This window comes from Myotis yumanensis, unplaced genomic scaffold, assembly GCF_028538775.1.
Source record: "Myotis yumanensis isolate MYYU_CA2020_CCGP unplaced genomic scaffold, mMyoYum1.0.hap1 SCAF_2, whole genome shotgun sequence".
Classification (NCBI taxonomy): domain Eukaryota; kingdom Metazoa; phylum Chordata; class Mammalia; order Chiroptera; family Vespertilionidae; genus Myotis; species Myotis yumanensis.
Window position 1 is genome coordinate 1,000,552 of NW_027223753.1, and position 11,135 is coordinate 1,011,686.

At 69.3% G+C, this 11,135-nt stretch overlaps 1 protein-coding gene across 2 annotated transcripts in view; it reads left to right on the forward strand.

Annotated features, from left to right (window-relative positions):
- The window catches only part of PLCH2 (phospholipase C eta 2), a 50,772-nt gene that overhangs the window by 33,425 nt on the left and 6,212 nt on the right, over positions 1–11,135 (forward strand). For both annotated transcript variants that reach the window (XM_070403886.1, XM_070403887.1), the window contains 15 exons: positions 653–746; positions 941–1,144; positions 1,378–1,498; positions 3,293–3,464; positions 3,759–3,866; positions 4,758–4,916; positions 7,314–7,400; positions 7,716–7,798; positions 8,190–8,287; positions 8,370–8,552; positions 9,082–9,189; positions 9,654–9,778; positions 9,850–9,934; positions 10,196–10,342; positions 10,697–10,776. In XM_070403886.1, coding sequence (XP_070259987.1) covers positions 653–746; positions 941–1,144; positions 1,378–1,498; positions 3,293–3,464; positions 3,759–3,866; positions 4,758–4,916; positions 7,314–7,400; positions 7,716–7,798; positions 8,190–8,287; positions 8,370–8,552; positions 9,082–9,189; positions 9,654–9,778; positions 9,850–9,934; positions 10,196–10,342; positions 10,697–10,776 — 1,854 coding nt within the window. The remainder of the gene's footprint in view (positions 1–652; positions 747–940; positions 1,145–1,377; positions 1,499–3,292; positions 3,465–3,758; positions 3,867–4,757; positions 4,917–7,313; positions 7,401–7,715; positions 7,799–8,189; positions 8,288–8,369; positions 8,553–9,081; positions 9,190–9,653; positions 9,779–9,849; positions 9,935–10,195; positions 10,343–10,696; positions 10,777–11,135) is intronic.

Sequence of the window (11,135 nt, forward strand, 5' to 3'; positions counted from 1 at the left end):
GTGGGGCCCCGTGGGGGGCGGGGCGGGTCCTGGCGGCGGGCACCCCGGCTTCCAGAGGGAGCCCCCCGCGACCACGGCACGGTCTTCAGTGTGGGGCCCCCATGGGACTGGGCTTCCCCATCCAGCCTTCCTACCTGGTCCTGTTCCCGCCACGGGGGTCTGGCTGGCTCTGCCCGCTGAGCCCCTGGGAGGACTTGGGTAGCAGCAAGGGGGGCAGGGGAAGGGCAGGATCCTTGGGCCCCGGGCTCCTCCCAGTGGGGTGTGGGCGGGCTCTGCTGCACCTTCTCACCCTCAGGCCCTGCCCGCTGCCAACCCTGCCCCGTCCACAGCACTCAGGGCCCCCAACGCGGCCATGGGGGTGGCCATGGGGGTGGTCATGGGGGTGGCCATGGGGATGGCCCAGCCGAGGGGCCCAAGAGCCCTTCCCTGCTTGAAGGATCCTCAGAGCCAAAGCCACGTGACCACCTGGTCTGCTGGCCACAGTCCCGTCATGTGATGCTGGAGGTGGCCAGCGAGCCCCGGGCAGGGAAGCCCAGGGCAGGGACCGAGCCACCCCCGCTGCAGCCAGCCCTGACTGGGCGTCAGAGCCGGGCGGGAGGCAGAGGCCCGGCGAGTGACGGGCTGGCCCGGCTCTGCCCCTTCTCTGGCCCAGATGACGGGGGTGACGCTCGAAAGCTGCCAGGACATCATCGAGCAGTTCGAGCCCTGCCCTGAAAACAAGAGCAAGGGGGTGCTGGGCATCGACGGTGAGTGGGCGTCCCCGTCCCTCCGCTATCCCAGGCGGCCATGGGTGTGGGGGCGCCGAGGGCAGCCCGTGGGCCCGGCCGGCAGCCTGAGCAGCTGCTCCCTGCTCTGGGGGAAGGGACCGGGGGGCTGGGGGCCGGGGGATCCCGAGACGGCCCGGCACCAGGGCTGAGCCCCCCCAACCCCCCCCCCCCAGGCTTCACCAACTACACGCGCAGCCCGGCCGGCGACATCTTCAACCCCGAGCACCACCGCGTGCACCAGGACATGACGCGGCCCCTGAGCCACTACTTCATCACCTCCTCCCACAACACCTACCTCGTGGGCGACCAGCTCATGTCCCAGTCGCGGGCGGACATGTACGCCTGGGTGCTGCAGGCCGGCTGCCGCTGCGTGGAGGGTGCGTGCGGGGCTCGGGGCCGCCACCCCCCGCGGAGGGCCGGACCTGGCCACGGCTGGCGTGTTGGTGTGGGGGGGGCCCAGGAGCCCCGGGGTCTCTGGGCAGGGTGTCTGCCCTCGGCCCGGTAGGCTCGGCAGGTCGGTGATGGAGCCAGGGGACCCCCCTCTGTTGGAGTTCACGGCTGCGGGGCTCGGGCAGGGCGGCCGGGGGCTGACCGGGTCTCCTGCCCGCAGTGGACTGCTGGGACGGGCCCGACGGGGAGCCCATCGTGCACCACGGCTACACCCTGACCTCCAAGATCCTCTTCAAAGACGTCATTGAGACCATCAACAGATACGCCTTCGCCAAGAACGAGTGAGTGGCCCTGGCCGGTGTGGCTCAGTGGATAGAGTGTTGGCTTGGGGATTGAAGGGTCCCGGGTTTGATTCCGGTCAAGGGCACAGACCTGGGTTGCAGGCTCCTCCCCTGCCCAGGCCCTGGACGAGGCTCTGGTGGGAGGCAGCCCATCGATGTGTTTCTCTCACATCCATGTTTCTCTCTGTCTCTCCCTCTCTCTTCCACTCTTTCTAAAATCAATGGAAAAATATCCTCGGGTGAGGATGAACCAAAAAAAATAATGAGAAGAACGAGTGAGTGGCAGAGACTGGCCCCGGGGGCGGGCCTCGAGGGCTCCTCCCGCCCCTGCCCCTGCCCTGCCCCCCCTTTCCGGGCTGTGGCTGGAGCGGCTGAGCGGCTGGCTCCAGGGTCTCTGGCCGAGGGTGGGCTGGGCCGGGGGTGGCCCCGGAGAGAGGCCAGCGTGCGGGTGGGGCTGTGTGGGCGGTGCACACGCACACGCACACATACATGCACACGCACACGCACACACACACACACGGGGACTGTCAGCGCCCGCAGCCGTGCGTCTCCGCACTAACTAGCCCAGCCCGGTGTCCAGACTCCATTCGCTGTCACTCAGCGGCGGCCACAGACACTATTGACAAAATCCCATTTCATTTCTGGAATAGCGGCCGCCTCCCGGTGCCATTAGCGTTACCTCCGAGTCTAGGCCACGGAGGCTGGCGGCGGGGGGAGAGGGGGCGGGGGCGGGTTGCTGGCCCCTGGATTGCAGGGGAGGGCGTCTCAGGCGGAGCTGGACACACAGGGGCCTGAGGCTGCCCAGGAGCTGGTGCCGCGGGGTCTCAGGACCGAGCTTGCTCCCCACGGGCCGGCAGCCTCTGCAGACACAGGTTCTCCCCCTGCCCCCGGGCCCCGGTGCAGCCCCTCCTGGCCTGAGAAGCGGGGCGATGCGCACCTTCGCCTCAAGACCTGCGGCGTCTCCACATCGCAGGGCTGGCCCATCTCCCTCTGCCTGCGTCCTCCGGTCTGCGTGACCTACATTCTCTGAAAGGATCCTGTTGTTTTTCTGGCAAAAATCCAAGTAGAATGTGTGCTTGGTTTTTTTAAAAAAAATCAAGCAACAGAAGAACAGAACGAGCAGCCTGCTGCGCCCGCAGACGCTGGGGGCCCGTGTTCCCCAGACGCTGCTCTGAGGGGCCAGCGCCGGGCCCGGGGCAGCCGCAGGGTCCGGGCCAGCGGGTCCCGTCCTCCCCGCGGCCGCCCTCGCCTGGCGCCCTTGCCGCCTCCGCTCGCTCGTGTGGAGCCCGACTGCGACCTGCTGCACACGGCCTCCTGTTTTCCTGGAGTTCCCAGCGCCTATGTCTTCTCCTGGGGCAGGAGCGCGTGCCTTCTCTTGTCTTCCATTTTTTAAAACATATTTTTTATCGAGTTCAGAAAAGAAGGGAGGGGGGAGAGAGAGAGAATCATGGATCGGCTGCCTCCTGCACACCCCCTACTGGGGATCGAGCCCACAACCCGGGCCTGTGCCCTGACGGGAATTGAACCCTGACCTCCTGGTTCGTAGGTCGACGCTCAGCCCCTGAGCCACACGGGCCGGGCAAGTGCGCCTTCTCCACCCTCAGTCCTCCCAGCTCCTCTCACACCTGCCAGGTGCTTTTCAGAGCTGCTGGTGGGCCCCTCCCGGAGCGGCCGGCAGCCCCATGCAGCCCGGGCTCCCGGGGAGACCCCTCTCAGTCCGTGCAGCAGGGCCCCTGGGTCTGCACAGGGGGCCCAGGCTCCCGGCCTCACCTGCCCCTCCCGCGTGGGCCGCAGGTACCCGGTGATCCTGTCCATCGAGAACCACTGCAGTGTGGCCCAGCAGAAGAAGATGGCCCAGTACCTGACCGACATCCTCGGGGACAAGCTGGACTTGTCGTCCGTGAGCAGCGAGGACGCCTCCCTGCTGCCCTCACCACAGGCGCTCAAGGGCAAGGTCCTGGTGAAGGTGAGCCCCGCCTGCCTCCTGGGCGGGGGTGGATCTTGCTGGGCCCGACTCAGGGCAGGGCGGGGGCAGGGCCTCACTCCACGGGCTGGGGCTCTGTGCCACCTGCCCCTGACCTGGCCCAGTCTCCCCATCGTGGCCACACCGTCTGGGGACCTCCACATGCACACACAGGCGTCCCCTCCCACATGGCTGCCCGGCCGGCCCAGCCCCACTGCCTGGGGCCCCGTGCACGCTTGCGAAGCCCTCCCTGTGCCCCTGCGGCTGAACCAGCCCCCACGGCCCCCCCTCCCCCAGGGCAAGAAGCTGCCCCCCAACATCAGCGAGGACGCGGAGGAGGGCGAGGTGTCGGACGAGGACAGCGCGGACGAGATGGACGAGGACTGCAAGCTTCTCAATGGGGATGTGAGTGGGGGCGGGGGGACGGGGGGGCGGGGGGACGGGGGGCCAGGAGAGAGGGGCTGGGCAGGTGGCCAGGGGCGTGCTGGCCACTGGCTGCTGGGCACACGCACGGCCCCAGGCCCCGGAGGCCCCTCCCACCACACTGGAGCTGGGCCCCTGTCAGTGACCGCTGGGCTGGCCGCGCCCTGGCCTGACCTGGTTCCCATTTCTGAGCCACGTCTGAGGCACTGTTCCCACAGCCTGCGCCCTCAGGCTGCCCTCAGCAGGTGGGGGGGTGGCGCTGGGAGCACCCCGTCCCCTCACCGCTCCCTCCCACACCTGCGCCTGCCTGGGCTCCACCCCGGACGTCCCTCCTCGCCTCTCTCCAGCCAACCCCAGCGCCCGCCTGGGTGCCCGAGGTCCTGCCCCGCCTCCGGGCAGTGCCAGCCCCAATGCTGAGAACTGAGCGGGAAGAGCCAGCCTGCCCAGCGGGTGCCCGGCGATCACCCCCACAGGCGCTGCCCCTCCTCACGTTGGCTCAGGGCAGCGCTGGGCGGGGTTGGGCCGAGAGGCGGGGGCTGAGGAGCCCGGAGGCTGTGCTGTGGGCCCCCAGCCTCTAATTAGCACCTCCTGTCCCTGGGCCCATCCAGGCCACACAGGGTTCCCCAGGGGCCACGGCGGGCGGGAGCTCAGGCTGCGGCTGCAGGTGGTTTAGGAGGCCCAGGGGGCTGCTTCCTGCTGGCGATGCAGTCGGCCTGGCATCCAGCCCCACCTGTGCCCAGCGCTGAGGCCCACAGCCCAGGCCCTGCCCGGGGGCCAGAGCTCATCGGGGCCCCTGGGGACTGCCCGGCCCGGCTCCGTCATCGCTGCTGCCCCAGGGGCTGGGCTGATCCAGGCTGGCCTCTCCTGCCGCAGGCCTCCACCAACCGGAAGCGGGTGGAGCACGTGGCCAAGCGGAAGCTGGACTCCCTGATCAAGGAGTCGAGGATCCGGGACTGCGAGGACCTGAACGACTTCGCGGTCTCCGCGCTGCCCCTGCCAGGGAGGCCCGGGCACAGGGCCGCACGCAAGAAGGTGAGCGCCTGCCGGTGTCAGCGTGCACGAGCAGACACCCGTGTGCATCCGTGCACGCCTGCACATACGTGTGTGGCCACACACACCCACACAGCGCACACCTGCACACATATGTGTATCCACACACCCACACAGTGCACACCTGCACACCCGTGTGTATCCACACACCCACATAGCACACACCTGCACACACGTGTGTATCCACACACCCTCACAGTGCACACACCTGCACACCCGTGTGTATCCACATACCCTCACAGTGCACCCCTGCACACACGTGTGTATCCACACACCCACATAGCACACACAGCACACACGTGTGTATCCACACACCCTCACAGTGCACACACCTGCACACCCGTGTGTATCCACATACCCTCACAGTGCACCCCTGCACACACGTGTGTATCCACACACCCACATAGCACACACAGCACACACGTGTGTATCCACACACCCTCACAGTGCACACCTGCACACCCATGTGTACATAAACCCATACATGCCAGCATAGCAGCACACACATGCACACACCTGTACACACCTGTACACACCTGTACATGTGAATCCATGCACAGGAAACCTGTGCACACATGGACCTGTGTACACATTTTGTGCATGCCTGCACACCTGCACACCCAAACCTGTGCAAACATGCACACCTACATGCACACCTGTGTACACCTGTGTACACCTGCACACCTGCACATCCCCGCACTCACAGCTGCACACTCACACACATGCTCACCTGCACAGGACCACAGCCGTCCCCATGTTACAGTGGGTAGCTGAGAGCCAGTTTGCCCCATTTGTGTGGCTGCTCTGTCCCCCTGCCCCCTGCCCCCTGCCCCCGGCCGCTCCTGGGGGAGCCATTGGAGCGTTGCCTGGGGCTGGGGGCAGGCCCTCCCACTGAAGGGTCTCCTGAGTGACAGGGAGGGACAGGCCAGATCTCAGGGCCAAGCCCATCCCGGGGGCAGGGCTGCCCAGAGCCCCCCACAGCCTCGTGGGAAAGGGCAGCTGGGCTCGGAGAAGTACCCTCGGTGACAAAACAGGGGTGGGCTGTCACAGCAGGCACGAGGTGCGGGGGTCCCAGCCTGGGTCAGTGAGGCTGAGCCATCAGGGTCCCTGGGGGGCAGCGAGCCTTGAAGCAGCAGTGAGCCCCTCCAGCCGTGTGGGCAGGGCGCTGACCTCGGCAGGTGGGGTGCAGACCTGTCTCAGGGGAGCCCTGCCCACCCCGTCTCAGACCCCACTGCCCTGCAAGCCCGGCGGGGAGGGGAGGCAGCTCCCCGCCACGGTGACGAGGGCCGGCCCCTTGGGTATGTTCAGATGCGGGTGCGCGGCCCACCCCCGGGTGCAGGGGGCTGCTGTCACCCTACAGACTCGAGGGCGCCCCATGCCGGGAGCTGACAGGCGGCGTCTATTTTCAGTCTCAAGATGCCCAGGCGGAGGAGACGGTGCCTGAGGCCCAGGGGGTGGTGGGCAGTGAGCCCAGCTGGGCAGTGATGTGAGGTCCCTGCCGTTCCTCGGCCGGGCAGCCCCAGGGCGCACCGGCGGGCACAGGAGGCAGCGGGCCCCGGGCCTTGGTCTGAGCAGCTTCCCCGTCGGGGGAGGGGAGGCATTCAGGGAAGGCTTCTTGGAGGAGGCGAGGGGAAGCTCCAGGTGTGAGGATGGGGGGCAGCACCTGCTCTCTCCTGCTGGGGTGACCGGGTAGAGCCACAGAGAATCAGGGGGACCCGGGCGGTGGGTGGGCATCTGGCCAGTGGGTCACGGACACGCCTCACTGTGCTTGTCCATCACGGACCCTTTGGCCTCAGGTGCACCCCCACCTGGACGCAGATGAGTCAGGAGGGGGTCCCACGGCCCGAGCAGAGCTGGACCCATCTGTCAGCCTCTGGAGGGGGCTGGGGGCGGGCGGGGGGGGGGGGGCGGGGGCTCAGGACGCCCGCACAGGCTCCCAGTAGCCCTGGGCCTGTGCGTGAGCTTCGGGAGGGATGGGCCGGCTGTGCCTGGGGCAGGGGCCCGGCAGGGAAGGGACCCTGTCGAGGTGAGCAGAGCAGCTGTGGGGGGCGGGGCTGGGGGCCGCCTCATGAGGTGGAACCATGGCCACTGCAGGGAGCCGGCAGCGCCAGAGGCATGGGGCTGCCCTGGGGATCACATAAGCCGGCTTCCCCGAGGGCTGTCTGCCACCTGCGAACGGAGGACATAATGAGTTTCAAGCAGCCCCCCAGGAAGGGCCCAGACAGCTCACCTGCTACCCCCTCCCTCAGCCCCCTCAGCCCCCTCCTCCAGGAAGGCCTCCTGGCTCCCTGGAGAAGCTGCCTGCCCACCCGCCTGCCTGGTGCTGGGCTCACCTGTTCCCTGTCTGTCCCGCCCCCCCCCCCCCCCCCCCGCCCCAAGGCTGAGGAGGACGTGGACTCCGGGGAGGACGCTGGGGCCAGCAGACGGAACAGCCGGCTGCTCGTGCACAGCCTCTCCAAGCGCAAGGTGGGGGCGGGGGCTGGGGTCCTCCCTGCCGCCCTGTGCCCGGCTGTCCCTCCTCCAGCCCCCAGGGCCCTGGCATACCTCCCAGCACCTCCCTTTAGCTCCTGGCGGCCTCACCCGCTGCAGGTGTTGGGCCCGGACCCCTGGCTGGGGCTGACGGAGCAGGGGCCTCCGTGGCCGTCCCCTGACCCCCAGTGGGTCGAGCTCGGGTCACCCTGCCCCGGCTGACAGGGCCCTGCAGGGGCGGGGCAGGCCCAGCACGCCCTCTGCACCTCCCGCAGGGCCCGGCCCTGGTCCTGACTCTGCCTCCCTCCACAGAAGAGGAGCAGCAAGCTGAAGAAGGTGGCCAGCGTGGAAGAGGCGGACGAGGACCTGGACCCACAGGGCGCCCAGAACCGAGGGTCAGGGCCTGCCCCCAGACCCTCGAATAGACAGTGGCCGTTGTCCTGGCCACGGCCAAAGTCAGATGTGCCAGCCATGGAGGGCTCAGGGCAGGCAGAGGGGCGGGCAGGGGTCCCGGGTGTGGCCGGGAGGAAGAGGGGCTGGCCAGGCAGGCCCGGCGCTTGCTCCAGGAGCGCCATCCAGGTCAGAGGTCAGAGAGGTGTCCTCTGGGGGCTCAGTGTCGCCTCCCAGCGTGTCTGCTGTGTGTCCACTGCACGTCCTGGCGCCTGGAACCCAGGCCGAACGGACGCCGGGTGGATGTTCTCCATGAACCAGTGACCCTGGTGGAACCTCAGGTCCTGACCGCCCGCCCCGTCCCCCCCCCCCCCCCCCCCCCCCCCCCCCGCACAGGGCCACCCGGCAGAAGAAGACCATGCAGCTGTCGCGGGCCCTGTCGGACCTGGTGAAGTACACGAAGTCCGTGGGCTCCCACGACGTGGACACGGAGGGTGAGGGGCGCCCGGGCTCGGGGGGCTGTGGGGTGGGGGCGCCGGGCTGACCCGGGCCCTGACGCCGCCGTGGCACCCGCAGTGGCGTCCAGCTGGCAGGTGTCGTCTTTCAGCGAGACGAGGGCGCAGCAGGTCCTGCAGCAGAAGCCGGAGCAGTACCTGCGCTTCAACCAGCGCCAGCTGTCCCGCATCTACCCCTCCTCTTACCGCGTGGACTCCAGCAACTACAACCCGCAGCCCTTCTGGAACGCCGGCTGCCAGATGGGTGGGTGCGCGGAGCCACCCTCGGTGCGGAGGCCAAGGGGCGCCGAGGTCAGGGGGGCATGGAGGCCAAGGGTGCTGAGGTCAGGGGGGCACGGAGGCCAAGGGTGCTGAGGTCAGGGGGGCATGGAGGCCAAGGGCGCCGAGGTCAGGGGGGCACGGAGGCCAAGGGTGCTGAGGTCAGGGGGATGTGGAGGCTGGGGGGGCGTGGAGGACGGGGGGACACAGAAGTCGGGGGGCATGGAGGCCAGAAGGGGTGCGGCCTGTGCTCTGAGCTCCTCTGCTTGCTTTTCTCTACGGCTCTGGACCTGTGCAGTCTCCTGCCAACTTCCCCCGCCAGACATGGGGCTGGGGTCCTTGTCCTCGGGCGCCTGAGGGCTGGGGGGCCGTCTGCCTGGACGGACGCGTGCCCTGGCTGTGCGCACCTGTGAGCCCCAGGGCCCCCGCTGTGTCAGCGACCGCCGGGCTCAGGGGCACCGTGCAGGGTTGGGGGACGTCACGGCGAAGACCCGCCCTCTCGTCCTGGCCTGCAGTCGCCCTGAACTACCAGTCGGAGGGGCGGATGCTGCAGCTGAACCGGGCCAAGTTCAGCGCCAACGGCAACTGCGGCTACGTGCTCAAGCCCCCGTGCATGTGCCAGGGTGAGGGACCGGCACCCGGGGACGGGGACGGGCTGCACAGCAGGGGTCCCGCTGGCACCTGCGCCCTGGCCTTCGCAGGAGCCGCCACCTCCTCCGACACCTCGGCGTTCTCCCGGCTTCCTCCGTGCGACCCTCGCCGCTCCCACACCCTCCTGGCGCCTCTCGCACCCACATTCTCAGCCAGCCCAGGCCTCACTGCCCTGTCACCAGGACTGCCCCCCCCCGGCCCCTGCCCCCCTCACTCCCCCCCAGAGGCAGGTGGCCTTGCCCACGTGCTCAGCCCTTCGCTCACTGATGCGAGGGGATGGCACCGGGCGACACAGGGACCGGCGTGCAGGCGCCAGGGCGGGCGCTGCAAGGCTGACCTCCCTCCTGGGCTGGGCGCTGTCCCGTGGGGGGGGGGGGCGCCGTGCAGCCGGTGCTGGGGGGTCTGTCCTGCCAGTCAGCCTCCTGCCCCCCCTCAGGCATCTTCAACCCCAACTCGGAGGACCCCCTGCCCGGGCAGCTCAAGAAGCAGCTGGTGCTTCGCATCATCAGCGGGCAGCAGCTCCCCAAGCCGCGCGACTCGATGCTGGGGGACCGTGGGGAGGTAGGGGGGTGCCGGGCACGCGGGGCGGAGGGGGCCCGGCCCGGCCCGGCGTCACCCTATCCTCCGCGCAGATCATCGACCCCTTCGTGGAGGTGGAGGTCATCGGGCTCCCGGTGGACTGCAGCAAGGAGCAGACCCGCGTGGTGGACGACAACGGTGAGGGCATGCGGCCCCCGTGCCAGGTGCCCGGCCGCAGCACAGCTGCCACGCTGGCAAGGCCGGGCTGACGGAACGGCAGGGCCAGGGCCGCCTCCTGTCACCCAAGTCACCATCCAGCTGGGCCCCCCGGCCCCCGGCCCCCGGCCCCCAGTGTTGCTCCCTTCAGCAAGCGGCCCCGTCCAGGAGGAAGGTGTGGGCCCAGCTGGCCTCCGGGCTGGAGCCGGGGCCGAGGTGACACCTCCTCCCGGTGGCCTCCAGGGTTCAACCCCATGTGGGAGGAGACCCTGGTGTTCGTGGTGCACATGCCCGACATTGCACTGGTACGCTTCCTCGTCTGGGACCACGACCCCATCGGGCGCGACTTCATCGGCCAGAGGACGCTGGCCTTCAGCAGCATGATGCCAGGTGGGCAAGGGTGCCAGCAAGGCGGGGAGGGCAGAGCCCGGCCCAGGTCCCCACGGAGACCAGCGTCCTCCATGGAGACCAGCGTCCCTGCAGCCAGAGGGACCGGGCCGGGTGGGGCTCAGCTTCCCCCGCGAGTTGGCTTCGGCCACGGGTGGGCCAGGGGCCCAGAGGGCGCTGTGGGGAAGGCCGCGGGAACTTCGTGGACAGGGTCGAGGAGGAAGAGGCCCCTGTGGGCGGGCCATTCCCGGTGGCTTCCCGAGGAGCCGGAGCCCAGGCCTGGGCGGGGGTTGTGGCCAGGACCTCGGGGCCTGGAATGGAGTGGGGGGGCGGCGCCAGCCTGACTCGCCGTTTCAGGCTACCGGCACGTGTACCTGGAGGGCATGGAGGAGGCCTCCATCTTTGTCCACGTGGCCATCAGTGACGTCAGTGGTAAGGTGAGTCCCACCGCAGGGCCGCCCGCGCACCCCAGCAGGGACCGGCCCTGAGGTCGAGGGGTGACCTGCGGGCCCGTTCCTCCACCTGTGACGGGGGATGAGGGCCCCTGAGCTCCGGGCCCCGGCGGCCACGGGCACCAGGAGGGGGACGTCCTGGCCCTCCGAGGGCCCCGCCACCCTCCCTCTGTCTCCTGAGCCCCCGCTCCTCCTCGGGGTCCCGGCTCTTCACCCCCCCAGAGGGCGTGGCCTGGCTCCGCCCCCTCCCCCCAGCTCACCGCCTCTGCCGGCCGGCCTGGCTTCACTTTCCCAGCCATCAGGGCCCAGGGGGCCCAGGTCCGGTGCCAGGGCCCGGCAGCCCC